Consider the following 18,737-nt stretch of genomic DNA (forward strand, 5'->3'; position numbering starts at 1 on the left):
GAATTTACACCATAATAATTTGACAAAAGGATCAACCCACCTTCAGGTTAGAGATCCTCTGCCATCTTCAGCTAACAGGATATTGTCCTCCTAAAATGGGTTGCACATATCACCACCATCGACTTAATGTCCTGGAGTACCAGGTTCAGGAGTGCAATAAGTTCTCGATTGAGTGAAGGGAATTATTGTCGTTGTTAGTGGTATAAATTACATTTTTAAAAATTAAATTCTTACTTTTTCTCATCACTCATTTCCTCTTAACTCCAATGGCTGATGAAAAAATCTAGGAGGCATTGAGATAGATTTTTGAACACCCCACATTGACCTTTAGTTCATTTAATGTTCTTTCTCGTGATTTCCCATTCAAACAACCTGGTCCAATTTGATTTGTGATACGCATTAAATAAAATTATTTCACCTGAGAAGTTATAGAGAATCCAAAATGTTTTATAGTAAATTTAATTTATAGAATACTTAACATGAAAACACTTGAGGTGACTTGAATCTCATGGTATTACTGGGCAAAGGACTTGCTCTCATCTCACTGTTGTTTCTACTACAAATGCCACACAATGAAACTACAAAGCAAAAATATATTCTACTTGAACAGCACTGCAAGCTAGAGAATTGCACTTTTTTTTCCTCTGGAATATCAGAGATACCTTTTTTTCAGACAGTTCCACTTGCTTCCAACTGTTTGCCTTGAGTTGATGCAGCTCATCAAATTTCATACTGACATTCTCAATGGACAACTGTAGCATGTCCCAAAATCCTGCCAAATCTTGGGAGGTCAGTTGAGGACATGCATTTGGATTCTGTGAATGGCAGAAGAATAACATGTGAGCTTTGTATTTTGTTTTCCTCCAGGAACACATGTACAGAAATGTATACAGTATATTTTGGTGTGTAAGTTGACCGTCAGATAGGTCGACCCTCCTTTTTTTAGCCTCATTTTGATGTTTTTATGGTAGATCTGATATATAAGTCAACCCCCATTTTTCAGGCTGTCTGGGCTTCTCAGGAACAACCCAAATTTTTTAAAAACACTCCAATTGTGAATAACAAGGCTGTAAATTAAGTAAGTTTAAAGAAAAAACACCCCTCAGCCTACTAGGCTGCAGTTGACGGCCCATGGAGCTGGAGCAGCGACATTGTGTTCCCGGCAGGAGCAGGAGCCTCGGCCTACCAGCAGGAGTAGTGACTGTAACCTCAGAATCCCAGGAAGGAGCAGTTATGGTGGCGCCTAGCGGAGAGGAGATGTTGGGGAGCAAGCAGTGCTGGCGGTGGGGAGGTGCTTCCAGCATCGACTTTTATGCTGATTTGACCTCAATATGTTTTTTTTTGGTGAACTTAAAGTCTCAAAAGTATATATGGCATACAAGTCGACCCCCCCTCCCCTTTTTTGATAATTCTTTTAGGATTTCATGACTCAACTTATACACCAAAATATATGGGATATATTTTTTTTCTGTTTCAGACCCTTGTTTCCTCATTTTTGTTAAAATATACAAGGAACATATTTCAAAAACAGAATATTGAATTACTTGTTATGTTACTGATTGTGGGTATAAGGTAGTCCTCTCATGGTTATAATGAATATGCCAGAAGATGTGAAGGAATGCAGAATAAAGCACTGTTCACATACCATGTTTTCTTCACAGAGCCCACTGAATTGTTGAAACTTCTGTGACATCAAAAGCTGAGCGCTTCCAACTGCACTTCGGATTTTCCCTAAAACTAGAGTAAACCAATAGGAAGAGTAAGTGATGCTCTGTGAACTACAAATTGTATTCCATCATAAAAATTTTACTCAATACATAAGCCATTGATGCATGAGATTTCTCTGTCACATTGACCAAATGATTAAGTGCTTCAGATTACTTAAGGTATTGAAGTAACACTAAACAAAATAATTTTATTAATTTTCAGATGTTAAGCCTGGGTAACAAATAGGTTCTGTTTTTATAGGTATTTACGTCAATTTTATCTTTTTTTGTCATAAAACACACAAAACTTGCACTGTTCTCGCTGCAGCCATTAGGAAAGAAATATATAGGTACCACAAGACTCACACCACCAGGTTCAGGAACAGCTGCTACCCTTCCACCACCAGACTCCTCAACAACAATCTTAGAGACCCATTTACTTTGCACATTATATATTAATAATATTTATTTTTTCTGTATTGCAGTCAGTTTGTTTACATTTCTTTATTTTGTATATAGGTAGCTTTTTCTTGAGTACAGTTTATGCAAGACCGGTTCTCATTAATTTTCTCCTGGCTTCCCAAATGATGACAGATTCTCTATCAAAGAATCCTCTTGAGTAGCTTCCCTACCACTGACGCCAGACTAACAGATCTGTAGTTACCCAGATTATCCTTTCAGCCCTTTTTAAATAATGGTACAACATTTGACATCCCGCAGAACTTCTGTCCTCAGCGGTGATTTAAAAATATCTGTCAAGGGCCCAACAATTTCCTTCCTGACTTCTCAAATCTTCTGGTCTGGACCTGAAGATTTATCCAACTTGATATGATCTAAGACTGCTAACGCCTCTTCACTACTGATGCAGACGTGCTCTTCTAGGCTATCTTTAGTTACCTCCCTCATTTTCCACTTTTGCTCATCCTGCTCCACAGTAAACACACAAAAATTTTAATTTAAAATCTTCCTCATCTCCTATAGCATGAACATAGACGCTCATCCTGATTCTTAAAGGGATGTATTCTTTCCTTTGTGACCCTTTTGTTTTTAATGTACTAAATAAATAATTTTATATTTTCCCTTTTACTGTCCACCAGTCATCTCAAAACCTCTTTTAGGTGTCATTATTTTCCTTTTTCACTATGTTCCTACATTCCTTATATTCCTCAAGGGTTTCCTTTGAACCTGTCTGACAATACGCCTCTTCCTTTTTGATCTGTGACTCAATATCTTTTGTTTACCAGTGTTCCTTTGTGTTGCTATTCCTGCATTTTAAGTGATGATGAACTTGTTTGCCCTGGACCTTCCCAATCACACTCTTAACTCCCCTTTGGCAGTTGTATTTTCATTCTCTAATATTTGCATCCAGTCAACTATTGCTAACTACTGAAATTGATTTTGCCTCAATATAGGATTCTAACTTGAGAACCAGTATTATTCTTTTCCATTCCAAATTGGGCAGCATGGACTAATGGGCCAAAATGGCCTGTAACCGTGCTGTATGTCTAAATTTAAAATTACTATCTTAAAGCCAGTAGAATTTTGGTCACTGGTATTAAAGTGCTCCCCCCTACTGATACCTGTTACCTGACTTGCTTCATTCCCCAGTATAAGATTCCTTGTAGGCCTATCCACATATTGCTGTAGAAAGTTTTTCTGGACCCACTTAAGAAAGTTCACCCCATCCAATCCTCTAACAATTTGGCATTCCCAGTGAATGTTGGGGAAGTTGAAATCATCTTCATTAACAGCAATCTCTTTACATATTGATCCTTTAACTCCTAGTGACTGTATGGTGGACCATACTGCACTTCCAATGTGACATCTTTTCCATTCCTAATTTCCACCCAGACTGCCTCATATGTTAGTTCTCCAGCAATAGCCTCTCTGAAGAGTACTGTGATATCTAGTTTGTACAATATTGCAATCCCCACCCTACCTCTCATCCCATTGTTCCTGTCACACCTCTAACTATGGCACCCTGTAAATTTTTGGTAAATTCTAATGTATAGTGCATAAAAACTTATTCTAAATGTTATGGAAATGAAAATCTCCAGCAACATTAGGTGATGGCTTATTGAAAGCCACAGGTGGGTTCCAACAGTACACCTCAGTTGTTTGGCAATTTGTGGAAAAGTGCCTTGTGAATTTGTGATGGTTGTTCCTCTCACCTGTTCAGAAAGGCAGGCTAAAATTGGGGACATCAGGACTGAGGTGGAATTTTTGGGGGGTGGGGTTATCTCACCAGAAATTTTATCATTTCTGATGAGCACTCCTTTATCTGGGGTTAGTGTTTTTCATTATACTGTTTGCTAGTTCCTGACATAAATCAACAGTTTGTTTCTGCCATATGGCATACAGAACGCTGAAAGCTGAAATATTTTCTCATGGTGGTCCACCAGTATTTTTTCCCTAATGAGCTTGGCTATATTCACAGTTAGTTTTTTCCCAACTTGACCAGATGGTACAAAGCAGTTGGTTTATTATTTTGTGGTAACTATATTTTGGACCATTTTTTTTAGCTACAACATTTTAAAATTATTTGTAAACTAAAATATATGTAAATTGTTCAAGCAATGGTTAAAGTAGCTAAGTACCATAATATTCTGACTTAACTTTATTCTATGAAATTTTAAGAGAAGGAATACAGTTGTTCTCACTAGGCTGTAAAGGACAACTTGCCGTTCCCCCGTTGGATCAGAGTTTACCCATGCAGAATCCTGGTCTTGTATGAAGTGATTTAATCAAGGCAACAGTTGGGAAGCTGCAGCTGCTCTTGGATTATAGTGGTAAAAATAAACGAATGCCTTCATTCCTGGTTGCTATTGAAGGGATACTGATGAACACGTGTATGTAGGGCATTGAATTTGGATAGGAAATAGTTCTTCAATAGGACTTTTATATCCTAAATGGATACAGCAGACGAGGCAAATCAAATGCAGATGTGAGGACCACCTGGGCATACAGGTCAGAATTTTTTTTCCAGAGTACAAAGATTAACTTTTAAATTTTTAAAAACTTTCAAAGTGACTTATAGTAGCTCAAATTTTCTCCTCAAACCTTGCTGTTTCACATTCAAATTTCTCTCGAGCTACCTTCCTCCCCATTTCTTCCTTTATTTGTGTTCAAGTTTGATTTTGAAAGAGAAATGCTTCTGGTTGTTTTGTTACATTGAAGATCTTGGAAATGTGAAGGTTATCATTTCCTTCTTCAAAAGCTTACCAAGTTATTCCTTCTTAGCTACTGTCCCATCACCAATACTTTATTTCTCTCTGAAAGTTCAAAAACAACTCCCATTTATGTCCCAGCTTTAACGTGTGAAAATTTCCCAAGATGCTTCGAGGAAATGTTATTAAATAAAAATGGTTGTTGAGTCAGATAAATATTGGGAGAGCTGACCACAATTTTTTTGCAAAATTTTAAATAAAATATTGGATAGAAACCAAAGTTGAAGAGCACAGATATTTTGGACTGAATTCCAGACACAATTCCTTGGTAGCTGAAGGCATGGTTTGCAACATAAAGCAATTTACATTTACATCAAGGAGCCAGAATGTGAAAAGTACAGATGGATTGGCTGTTATGTTCTCAAAGGGACTTACAGCCGTTGGGAGCACCTATATAAAGAAAAGATTTCAAAACATGGATGAAATTTAAAATAGCTGTTTAAATAAAAAAATAAAATTGAAACTGTAAGCAGAGGTTGTGGGAGTCATAACATAAGCGATGCGAGTCAGGATGACATTTGTTATGGAGACGAGAAAGAGAAAGGCTGATGAAGGAGTGAGTTGGAGTTATGTATGGAGGACACAAAGGCTGAACTATCCTTTATTCTGTACAGGGACATTCACATTGCATTGGCTAAGGTTGCACATAGGCAATACATTCAGACCATGGAAACCTTGTGGTTACACCAAATCTCTTTTTAAGACTTGGTATCCTTGAAGTGATGTGATGGGGGGTTGGGGGGAGGGAACTTGGTACTATCAGACAGCCCAAAATCCCCATGAATCTGTATAGGACTTTGGCATGTGGCTCTGTGCCAAGGGAGAAGATAACTTTTCACCTGCTTCAATACAAAGCAGCAGTGATCTCCTTAATGTCACAATATGTTTTGAACTGCAATATATTGTAGGTGTTCTCTCTGCACCATGGAATGAACAATACAAATCTATTGCCATTGTGATCATAATAGCCACTGGTAAGGCAATCCTGGCCTTGCTCTGGAACCAACATACAAGCCTTCACCAGGTTCTGAACACCTGACTTGTGGAAACTCATACATGCAAACAAGTCATGATAATTGTGGGCTGGCTTGAACTGAACAAAGCTGAAAATGCTAAGCAAACTAACCCCTCACTAAGTCAATGAGGTCAGATAGCAGATGCTCTTCCTGCACCAGCTTGCTATCCCATGACAGCATTTTGAAAGATCCCTCTTCCACACATTGTTTTTGTTTATTTCCAACATGGAAAAAGTTGAGTTACCAACAGTTCTTTTTTTTTAAATTTTTTATTTTTCACACCATAAATCACATTAGCCATGATATACACTATTTCTTTTTCACACATATACAGTGACTTTTTCTCCCCCCCACCTCCTCCCAAGCCACCCCCCCACCCCCACCTCTCATCCATTTTAGGTATACAATCTAGGTTGCATTAAGCCAGTCAGACAATGTTGTCATTCAACAAAAATACACCAGAAATTCTACTGAGTCCATTCTTTTCTTTTCTTCTCCTTCCATCAACTTAGGTAATGTTTGTCCCCGGTAGGTTTTCGCTATTGTATTTAATGTAAGGCTCCTATACTTGTTCGAATATTTCAATATTATTTCTTAACCTATATGTTATTTTTTCTAATGGAATACATTTATTCATTTAAATTTAGTAGTTTCTTCCTTTTAATTTGGTTATGTATTCCATTAATATTTAAAGTCATATAGTTCAGCGTAGCCCTTTTATATTTTGTTTATCTTCTCTTTCCGTTTTTCCATCATTACCTTTCCTCCTTTTCCATTTCTGTTTTCTTATTTTCAACTCTTTATAAGAAAACATTCCTACGACATCCAACATTTTCCTTATTCTCCTATTTCTATCTTATTTATCCCCAATCTCCCCTTCCCCTCCTGAGTTGTCCTTTATCCCTTGTCGGACAACCACATCTCCCCTCTCCATTTGGATTTGCGAATCCACTCGCAAGCGTCAACTGATTTTGCAGTGACCGCTATTTCCCCTCACCCCGCCCCCCCCCGAAAAGATTTCACTTTTCATATGTCACAAAGGTCACTCTTTTAATTCCCTCCTTATTCTCTCTATTCCATTACCTTCCCTTATTAATTCTTGTCTATACTATCTATATTTTCCTCTAAGTACAGATACATTCACGTATGCACATTGTCTCTATTCACTCTTATACCTCTTTACCCGCATACATATCAATCGTGATCATTTTTACTCTCATTACCCGTCTTCATCCCTCAGTCTATTTTTGTCTTTACCCACATACATATCAATCGTGATCATTTTAACTCTCATTACCCGTCTTCCTCCCTCAGTCTATTTTTGTAATTGTTCTGCAAATTTTCGTGCTTCTTCTGGATCCGAGAATAGTCTGTTTTGTTGTCCTGGAATAAATATTTTCAATACCGCTGGATGCTTTAGTATAAATTTATACCCTTTCTTCCATAAAATCGCCTTTGCTGTATTGAACTCTTTTCTCTTCTTTAGGAGTTATATCTGGATAAATGAAGATTTTTTGCCCTTTATACTCCAGTGGTTTGTTGCCCTCTCTTACTTTTTCCATTGTCTTCTCTAGTACCTTTTCTCTTGTAGTATATCTTAGGAATTTTACTACAATAGATCTTGGTTTTTGTTGTGGTTGTGGTTTAGAGGCCAATACTCTATGTGCCCTTTCTATTTCCATTTCTTGCTGTAGTTCTGGACATCCTAGGGTCTTAGGGATCCACTCTTTTATAAACTCCCTCATATTCTTGCCTTCTTCATCTTCCTTAAGGCCCACTATCTTTATGTTATTTCTTCTGTTATAATTTTCCATTGTATCTATTTTTTGAGCTAGTAGTTCTTGTGTCTCTTTAGTTTTTTTATTAGATTCCTCCAATTTCTTTTTTAAGTCTTCTACCTCCATTTCTGCCCGCTCTTCCATCTTGTCCATTTTCTTTCCCATTTCTGTTAAGGTCATCTTTATTTTTTTCATTTTCTCTTCTGTGTTGTTTATTCTTTTTCTTAAATCCTTAAATTCTTGCGCTTGCCATTCTTTAAATGACTCCATGTATCCTCTAACAAGAGAAAGTATATCCTTTATCTTGCCTTTCCCTTCTTCTTCTATTTCACTGTACTCTTCCTCTTCCTCTTCTTCTTCCTCTGGGTTGGCCATCTGTTGTTTCTTTGGTGCCCTTTCCTTCTCTTCTTTCTTGTTTCCATTGTCTTCTGTGGTCTCTTCTTGCTGCAGGTGTTCTGCAGCTGTCGTTGCCGGCTGTGGAGATCGACTCCCCAGCTGGTCCCCCCTCCCATCGGTGTGTTTTTTTTCATGTGCATCTCGCATGCGCGGTTGCGCACTTTTACTCGGCTCAGCGAGCCATTTTTGTAGTCCATTATTTACCGACCTGAGGGAGCGGGTTTCTCTCTCCGCAGCGGGCCTCTTCGGACAGGTAAGGCCTTCACCTTTTTCCTCCTTTGTCTTCTCTTCCTCTCTTCTTACCGTTGCTTTCGATTTTTCTTTTTTTGTCGCCATCTTCTTTCCACCTTTATACTCACTTTTCTGTAACTTTTATTTCTGTGCCTTTGTGTTTTCCTTTGTTTTTCCCGACTTTTCTGGAGAGGGCTGGAGTTCACCGTCCGGCCACTACTCCATCACGTGACTCCCCCGAGTTACCAACAGTTCTCAGGAGTGGAAACCTTTTGCAACTCAGAACACTCCCCATAGTTGTCCTTGTTACTGTCTCTATGCCTTCACACCTACATATTCTTTTGGCATTTTTGCTTTGATTTGGAGAACCAGACTTTTTACTGTTCTTGGCAAAATATCAAGAAATAAATGCTGCAGATAGATTTTCAGCTCATGTGAGAGTGTTCTGTGATATTGAGCTCCCAAGGAAGATGTGTGAGAGTAGTGCAAATTTGATATATTTCCTTTTTATCCATAAGGTACAATAAGGTATGTGATTAGCTGAAGCATTGTCAAGGGGTAAAGCTATTGCTTTCCAGCTGTGAGCCATAGAACAAATAAAATGCATGGCTTAAAAGACCTGAATGACCAGTAGTAGAATGCAAGAGGAAACTACTTCCAGAACACAATGATCCAATACAAAACTGCCATCATACAGGAAGTAACATTTTACAATATTGGTAAGATTTTTCATCTAATTGACCCTAAGGTGAATGGAATAAGTGTTGAGAAGCTGTGTGATGCTTGGAAAGGGACCTGAACTTTACCCTGAATGGTGGGCCAATAATTGATTTATTCAGGTAGTAATTGCAGAGGAGATTGGATCTCAGGCTGGCTTTTAATCAGCTGCTAGGAGAGGTCAGGCTCACCACTGGAGAAGGGTGGAGTAGGATGGCCTGGCAATAGATGGCGTGTTTAAACCTATGACTTTGTGTTAACGGCGTGAGGCTGGAGAGGATTGTACAAGAAATCTGGGTGTAAGGTGCCAGATACAGTGGAAAGGGCTGGGTTAATTATTAGGGTGGGTAGCCCTGAAATCTGCCACCTATATACACAATCCACCCTATCAGGTGGTTCAGATAGGCAGCAATCCGTTTAACCCCTAACTGCTCTCTGAAATGGTTGAGCAAGTCATTCAGTTGTATTAAAACCAATACTTTAAAATGGAATGAGTAAAATCAGACCCATCACTTAACATTGAGCTGGATGCAGGATTCAGTCACTTTCAGACCATAGAACATTGTAATTTTCGTGAGAAGCATCTGGAGTTGCTGCCTTAATGGGGAGCTGACTGACAATTTGGCCAAGCAACAGTGTGGCATCATTGCATCACCCTTAAAACTAAAATTATAAACTCCTGCCTGGGTACAACCTACATTGTTAGCAGGGCAGACCAACAGGAAGTACACACGGGTGAATGGGAGAGAGAGAATTCCTTTGGGAGCTTAGGTTTCATGAAGTATCATGGTATTAAGTTAAACATGGGTAAGTAAATTTTGCTGATGAAGCACCACAGGTTGATTATATTTTGGATGGGGGTATCAAAGCTATTTATTCTCAGTGACTCAGCAACACCACTACTAACTGAGGCTTGAATGGCAGAGAACTGACTGGGTCTACTGCAAGTGGTGAGTGAATCTAATTTCAATTACCTAATTCTCTTCAATTTATTCACTGTAAATATCATTGCACATGGCTGCATTCAAGAGCTATGATCACACAGCCCTTGTGAAGACAATATTCCTTCTTCACATTGTGATGTTCATCATTGTGTTGTGTGGCATTAGTTTCATGCTCAATTGAATAGATCCAGAGGACATCTGGTTGAAAACTGAGTATCCACCAGTGAGAACAGAATTATATTCCTAAACAAGCTGCAACCTCATGGATTATCATCACCTTCCTGGCATTGAGAGAACATCCAGAGGTGGTTTGCCAGAATGATCCTTCAATGAGAGGGTTAATGATTGAGGAGCGTTTGATGACTTTGGGCATGTACTCGCTGGAGTTTAAAAGGATGAGGAGAATCTCATTGAAATCTATCAAATACCGAAAGGGCTAGATGGAGTGGGTGTATTGAAGATGTTTCAAAACACAGAATTGCTGGAGGAACTTAGCTGGTCTCGCAGCATCCACAGGAGGTGAAGATGTATTACAGACATTTTGGGCCTGAGACCTTCCTCAAAGTATGAAGAGGTTTCCAGTAGTGGGAGAGGGTAGGATCAGAGGGTACAGCAACAAAATATAAGGATGACCCTTTAGAATAGAGATGTGGAGAAATTTCTTCAGACAGGGTGGTGAATCTATAGAATTTGTTGCCACAGATGTCAAAAAAAATGTATATATATTTTATTCTATATTAATATCTTTATGTACATATGTGATTATTATGCACAGTGGTCTGGAGAAACACGGTTTCACCTGGTTGAATATGTGCAGTCAGATGATCATAAACTTGAAACTTTGTGATAGTAGAGCTGTCATTCACAGCTCCAGCAACCCAGGATTAATTTCTGGCCCCCACTGCTACCCTCTGTGACTGCTTGGATTTTATCTAGGGGGTGCTCTGCTTTACACATTGGGAAGTTAAGTGACCACTGTAAATTGTCAGTGCTTTTGTGGTCCTTGTAGAATCTGAGGAAGTTGATGGGAATCTGGGGAGAATAAAATGTGATTGCGAAAGTGGACCAAGGGGCCTGTTAGCAAAACTAGAAAAGGGAGGTTGTTGGACAGGATATTAAATAGTTATTTTGAAGGATCAAAACAGCATAATAATTGTGTATTATCCTGTGGTCATATGTTTGATTCTTGCTTTGTATTGAATTAGGTAACCTCATGCAAGGGATTGGGATGTAGCTGGATGTGCTTTTATCTCCCTGTAGCCCAGAGTGCTGAGTCTAATCATCTGTAGCAGCGGACCTTGAGGTTGAATATTACTGGTTGCAGAAGTGATGCCATCTCAAGTTGATTAGTTTAACAATTGTCAAAGATTTGTTACACAGAAGGAGGTGGTGGATAGAACAGACTGCTAGAGGAGATGGTTGTGGAAAGTACTTTTGCAAAGTTAAAGAAAAATTTAGATGGATACATGGATAGGAAAGGTTTAGAGGGATAAAGGCCAGATGCAGGCAGCTGAGATTAATGTGGGTGGGACATTTTGGTCGGTGTGGGCAAGTGGGACTGAAGGGTTTGCTTTGGTGCTATGTGACTCTTATAAGTACATAGAGAATGGCTGATTAAATGACACAAAACCCAGCAAGAACTGATACCTTTAGCACTAGGAAACACAGAATCTCAGTTTTTTGTTTTTTTGATATCGTTGATTGTGATGGAAATTGTGACGATACCAAATAAAAGGAGTATTTTGTGCTCTATGAGTTAGTGAAGTAATACAAAATTAAAAGTTAGACATACGAGTAGTATAGGAACAATGATTAGGCTCAACAATGTTCAATTTGTTTTTTGAATGATATAACCTCATGTGCTCTCTGGCTTCTTATGACATTTTCTATGACATTATTCACTGGGATCTGGAATTCAAGCAAACAGCAACCCAAGCACTAGCAAATAAAATATTGAGGAAACAAATAAATAATCATTTAATAATTAAATCAAAGTTTAAAATTGTAAAAGTAAATATTCTCAGAAGCAACACCCAACCCCTTGGTGAAGATGGGAGCAACATTCAGCCAGTAGAGTACCCCGGTCTTGTCCCTCTCACAAAAACTGTTGGAAAAAGTTTGAATAAAGTGGTGTTTCAATAGAATTACAGTGTCCAGGATGAAGAGCCAGCTGATGCCACTCACCACTGGGCAACTCTCCCAAAGTTCTCCCTATCCCTGCCTAGTAAGAGTCTTTATTAGTATTAAATGTATTAGTAAGGCTTTACCTGTAACCTTGGGGGAGGGAGGGGATTAATTATAATAGCAGCACGGTTAGTGTAGTGGTTACTGCAACGCTGTTACAACGTCAGTGACTGGGGTTCGAATTTAAATTTAAATTTTGTAAGTTATGGGAATTACCTGATCAAAGTGAACTTTACATAAATAAGGATTAAAATAGTGATTTTTTTTTCAAATTGCTTTACATTTTGCACTTTCTATTGTCTTTTAAACAGTTTTTTTGTAATGCACATGTATTAGTTCGGCATTGTAAGACTGTGTCTCAGGCAACCGGAAAACTCACATATCTGAAGTGCCAGATACCGGGGGTGGCGGAGGAGGGGTTTACTATATTTTGTTTCACTGTAAAATAATACATCAGAAGGCTAACTAAGCAGAAATATACCCATAGTACATTAATAAGATAATTCAGTTGTTGGCACGTTCAGTTATTTTTTCAGTGACCCTGTTAGGGCTGATTTATATTCAGCAGGAGATTGATGCTTTACTGGTGTATTCTTCTCAAGACATAACCTTCATAATTCATAACCACTTATTTGCAATGTTAATATATTTTAATAGTATTTCTTTCCTGCAATGTTGTTGCTGTAGTTTCATAAATATATTTTGTAACCTATTTGACACTGACGTGGCAGATCTGTAGATTTGTTTTTGGATTCTTTAGGGGTCCTATAATTTATGAGTGACGTAGCTGGAAGAGTACCACAGACCCAGGTTTAATCTTAGTCCTGGGTGCTGTCTGTATTGGAGTCTGCTCATTTCTCTGTAACTGCTTGGGTTTTCTTCAGATGCTCTAGTTTACTCGCACATACTAAAGATGTGCAGGTTGGCCACTGTAAATTGTCCAGTGTGTTGGTGAGTGGCGGAATCTGGGTGATATGGGGGTGAGAAGAAATGCTGAGAATGTGGGGAGAATAACCATATAACCATCTCACAATGACAGTATGGAAACAGGCCACCTCGGCCCATCTAGTCCGTACCAATCTAAGTGATCTCCTCTAGTCCCACCTACCTGGATTTTGCCCATAACCCTCCAATCCCCTCTCATCCATACACCTATCCAACTTTTCTGGAAGGTCATTCCACTCAGCAACCACTCTCTGAGTAAAGAAGTTCCCTCTCATGTTACTTCTAAACTTTTTCCCCCTAACTCTTAACTCGTCACCTCTTGTTTGAATTTCACCTAACCTCAAGGGAAAGAGCCTATTAACATCTACTCTATCTATCCCTCTCATAATTTTAAATACTTCTATCAAATCCCTCCTCAACCTTCTATGCTCCAATGAATAAATACTTGATCTATTGAATCTTTCTTTGTAATCTAGATTCTGAAATACAGGCAACATTTTAGTAAATTTCCTTTGCACCCTCTCTACCTTATTGATATTCTTCCTATAATTTGGTGACCAGAACAGAACACCATATTCTAACTTTGGGCTCACCAATGCCTTGAATAGTCTCAACATCACTTCCCAACTCCTATATTCTATGCTTTGACTTATAAAGGTCAGCATACCAAAAGCTTTCTTCACCACTCTATCTGCATGAGATTCCACCTTCAAAGAATGATGAACAGTTATTCCTAGATCTTTCTGTTCTTCTGCATTCTTCAATGCCCTCCCATTTACTGCGTATGTCCTGTTTGGATTATTTTTTTCCCAAAAATGAAGCACTTCACACTTATCAGTATTAAACTCCATTTGCCATCTTTCAGCCCACTCCTCAGCATTCCAAATCCTTCTGCAGTCTCTGAAAACCTTCTTCACTATTCACAACTCCCCCTATCTTTGTATCATCCGCATATTTAGTGGATATCCAGTTTGCCAATCCATCATCCAAATCATTAATGTAAATGTCAAATAACAAGGGACCCAATATTGATTTCTGAGGCACACCGCTTGTTATCGGCTTCCATCCCGACAGACAGTTATCTACCATGACTCTCTGGCATCTGCTTTCTAGCCACTGTTGGATCCATTTGACTATCTTAAAATTAATACCTAGTGCCTGAACCTTCCTTACCAACCTTCCTTGTCTCTTCTTTGGCTTGGCTTCGCGGACGAAGATTTATGGAGGGGGTAAAAAGTCCACGTCAGCTGCAGGCTCGTTTGTGGCTGACCAGTCCGATGCGGGACAGGCAGACACGATTGCAGCGGTTGCAAGGGAAAATTGGTTGGTTGGGGTTAGGTGTTGGGTTTTTCCTCCTTGTGGAACCTTCTTAAAGGCCTTACTGAAATATAGACAATATCCACTGCTTTACCCTCATCAACATTCCTAGTTACCAACTCAAAAAATTCAATAAGATTTGTCAAACATGACCTTCCACACACAAACCCATGTTGAGTATTCCTGATCAGACACTGTCTCTCTAGATACTTATATATATTATCTCTACTTTCCATTAGCTTACTGACCACCGACATCAAACTTACAGGCCTATAATTGCTAGGCTTACTCCTCTAACCCTTTTTAAACAAATAAAAATGAGATTAATGTAGGATTAATGTAAATGGATGATTGGCATGGACTTTATGGGGCAGAGGATCTGGTTTTGTACTGAATCTCTTTATGACCCTATTTATGATTCTATAATATCGACATAGATTACAAATGCTGTATTAGATTTCAGTGAACCCACTTGACAGCTGGGAATGTGTTTAAAAAAAAAAAAAAAAAAAAAAATAAATCTGTTTTATAGCACATTATCCATTCCACAAAGGTGCCTGGTGTTCTGCACATCCCACCAAGCATTAGATCAAGCACTATTTCAAGTGTTTCTGAGGTCTGTCTACATGAAGCACTAAGCACTTAGCAAATGATAATAAGGGCCATAGTCCTTGTTTTAGTCTTGAGCTGAATAAGGACAATCTGCTGCCAGTCATCTCCTCCTCCTCACTGACCATCAACTCATCCAAGCTCTCTTGTTGTCAGAACATTAGTTCAGAAATTTTAACAAAAAAAAACCATTCATCCGTGTTTCACTGTGTAAGTTGCATGTACAAATACATTCTCTTCAGTATTTATATCCCATCCAGGAAAGTGAGCCCTAATCGATTCTGTCTCACATCTCATGCACATTCTGATGTGTGCTGCCTTCAGATTAAATAATATCCCACCCATCTCACTTCCCCATTTTCCAGCAGTTTCCCTATCTCCACAGCAGTTTGTGCAGCTACCAACTGTTTTGATGTGTTTCCACTAGGCAGCATGAGAATGAGTTGGCTCCTGTGAGCTCAGCAAACAGTTGCATCCATCAGTGTGAAAACCAAACCATCCTGCTTCTGAAAGGGAGAACAACTGCATTTGCATCTGTTGAAGGAGAATGTCCCAATTTGGGGATTTTTTTCCCAGTGGCCACCAATTTAGCATTAAGGAAACTGTGGCACTTGTCAGTGGATGAAGTCCAATTTCTAGGCAATCATTAGAACTGCACAACGTTACAGCACAGAAAAACAGGCCATTCAAAGTTTCTGGTCTGTGCTGACCAATAAAACTAGCTAGTCCCACTAACCTACTCTCATTTCATAACCCTCCAGTCCACTCCTACCCATGTATTTATCCAATTTATTTTTAAAACACAAGATTTGAATCTGCATTCACTACATCAGATGGCAGCTCATTCCACACTCCTTCCACTCTCTAAGTGAAAAACTTTCCCCTAATGTTCCCCTTGTGGCTCTCCCCTTTCAGCCTAAAGCTATGTATGACCCCCCCCCCCCCAATCTAAGTGGAAACATCCTACTTGCATCTACTCTGTCTATACCCCTCATTATTTTACAAACCTCTATCAAGTCTCCCCTTATTCTTCTACGTTCCAAGAAGTATAGTCCTAACCTGTTTAACCTTTTCCGGTAACTCAACTCCTGAAGACCCAGCAGTATCTTAGAAATCTTCTCTGCACTCTTTCAATAATATCATATGTTTCTTGCTGCTGGGCAACCAGAACTACACACAATGTTCCAAGTGTGGCCTCACCAATGACTTGAATAATTTCAACATAACATTCCAATTTCTATACTCATTACTTTGATTTATAAAGGCTAAAATGCCAAAAGCTTTCTTTACAACCCTGTCCACATGCGATGTCACCTTCAGCCCTGTCCACATGCGATGTCACCTTCAGGCTGTAATGATATATTTACATAAGCAAGTTGTATGTCACATATGCAGCAATACGATTTTACAGGTGATATGGTAAGTAAAAGACCTGGGAGTAGATTTTTCACCGGGGATCTCTCAGTCATTGTTGTAATGCCATTTGGAAATGTCATTGACATTACTCTTTCAATCAAGTTTTTTTTTGCCAAAGCTACAGTGAAAGACTGAGAGCATTTGCAAAGAAATTCTACCCTTTTGCATTTTAAAACAAAACATATCTGAGAGCATCGATATACAGTATGTCTTCCCTAACAAATTTCAACATTGTTTACAATTCTAGCCCCTTTCACATTGGTACCTTAATTAATGGCCAATATACTGGTTAAAAGCCCAGTGTGAATGCTCGCAAATCAGCATGCAGGCATCAAATAACCCCAGGGATGGACCACCCAGATAGGGTTCATCATCCCTGGGAGTCATCTGACTCCTGCCTGCTGATTAGCCCAGTGTGAAAGGCCTTTACATAGTGAAAAAATAAACAAGTGTAAAGGTGGATATTCTCCACTCTTACATTGCGATACATCCCCATAAAACTTCCAAGGGCAGATCTACCACGTGGACTCTGTCCTGGAGTACAGTCAGAGGTGAAGCACAGTAATTCCAGCTCATCCATAAAGGCACTGCCGCTGCAAGCAGCTATAAAGGGGTGGGCTGATGACATCACGATGACACTGTCAACCCACAATCCAGGAATCATCACCAGGACTCCCATGGTGATTGGTGCTGGTGTTAGAGCTCCCCTCTGCCACCTGGAAATGTTCTCTTCCCATTCCTCCTCTGCCCCTTGCTCATTCACTGAGCCAGGTCAGAAGGAGGTAGACAAGGGCATGGTGGAGTCAAGTGGGGTCTTTTTGTTTTAATGTGGGACCAATGGGGGGATTACGGGTAACGAAGAGAGAAATTGATTGGTGCAAATGTTTGAACGCGGCGATGGGTGGCACTACTGCACCATTCACCCTGCCTCCCTCAGCTCTGGAGGACGGTTCCCGATACCACACTCCATAAAAGCAACACTGAATCAACTTTATAGGCCTTCTCCACCTTTTTTTTGTAAAAAAAGTTATGTCCACCTTTTTTTTCCCTTGTTGAGTCAGCTTCAATATGGCGTCAGACCATAAAAAGGGCTAAAAGGACATGGACTATCCAGGGACAAAGTAGTGATGCATTGATGACGTTTTTGCATGAGTGCAGGAACGTGAAGGAAACAAAAGATTAAAAAGGTATAAACTTTGTATTCAATTTACTAAATCTTGATCAATGTATTATGATCTTGTATTTAAACAAAATTAATCATGCCTAATTATAACATAATTAAGTATACGTACAGCACAGTATGAGCCCTTCAGCCCCTGTTCCTGCCCTCCCAGAATTCTGTGCGCAGACACTGAGCACTCATGGAAGGTTTTCTTTGCCATATTAAATTCTTGGAGGGCAGGTCCACCATCACTTTCTCTCTGCAACTTTCCCATGGTCTTTATAAATTGTGCGCCTATGTGTTTTATTGCGACTACCACTTTCCCATTGTCCTTTATAGTTTTATAAAGGTTTATATAGGTCGACACAACAACAGGGGCTAAAGGCCTCATACTGTGCTGTACATAATATTTGAATATGTTATAATTAGGTATGATTAAATTTGTTTAAATGCAAGATCATAATTAGCGGATGCGTCACTCAGATGTCACCGGTAGAGGTTAGGTGCCCCTCTCCCTGGGGATGCTTGGTGGTAAGTGTGAAATGATGCAGAGAACCGGTTAACAGTGGTCCCGTGTGAACGGCAAAAACTGCTTCTTTAACTGGTTCATTGAATGGCCAATTTACAGTTTGACTACCATCCTCCAGTCGCCAACTTAATGCAGCTTGATTGTTCCTTCTCCCTCATTCTCACTGGCTCAAATAATCCATTATAGTTTGAACTCAGTAATTCACTTAATTGCCTTATTGTTTCCTTTGATTTATTCTGGATTTGAATTAAATAATCCACATATGGGTTCCATTCACACAATCCAAACGTTTGTCATTCTAATTTAATTAATATATGAATGGTGCATGGAAGTCAGACAGAATCCATTTCCAAAAAAGCATGATGTGCTAAATAGAGAGGAACCTTGATCATTTTGCACATAAACCATGAAAGTGAATTTCATTGTCTCATATTTTCTTGTAGTGAATTTCCTGAACCTGGACAATTGTAACATGCAGTCACCTGTACATGAAAACATAACATGACAGGAGCAGGAGTACGGCATTCAGCCACTCAAGCTTATCCCAGCATCCAAATATG

The 18,737-nt window shown here is 39.2% G+C and overlaps 1 protein-coding gene across 14 annotated transcripts in view; it reads right to left on the reverse strand.

Moving 5' to 3' along the window:
• dlgap1a (discs, large (Drosophila) homolog-associated protein 1a) overlaps nucleotides 1-18,737 on the reverse strand; it is a 615,703-nt gene that overhangs the window by 17,173 nt on the left and 579,793 nt on the right. For all 14 annotated transcript variants that reach the window (XM_069921771.1, XM_069921770.1, XM_069921766.1 and 11 more), the window contains 2 exons: nucleotides 1,646-1,737; nucleotides 663-815 (listed from right to left, as the gene is read on the reverse strand). In XM_069921771.1, coding sequence (XP_069777872.1) covers nucleotides 663-815; nucleotides 1,646-1,737 — 245 coding nt within the window. The remainder of the gene's footprint in view (nucleotides 1-662; nucleotides 816-1,645; nucleotides 1,738-18,737) is intronic.

The sequence above is a fragment of the Narcine bancroftii genome, chromosome 2 (genome assembly GCF_036971445.1).
Source record: "Narcine bancroftii isolate sNarBan1 chromosome 2, sNarBan1.hap1, whole genome shotgun sequence".
Taxonomy (NCBI): Eukaryota; Metazoa; Chordata; class Chondrichthyes; order Torpediniformes; family Narcinidae; genus Narcine; species Narcine bancroftii.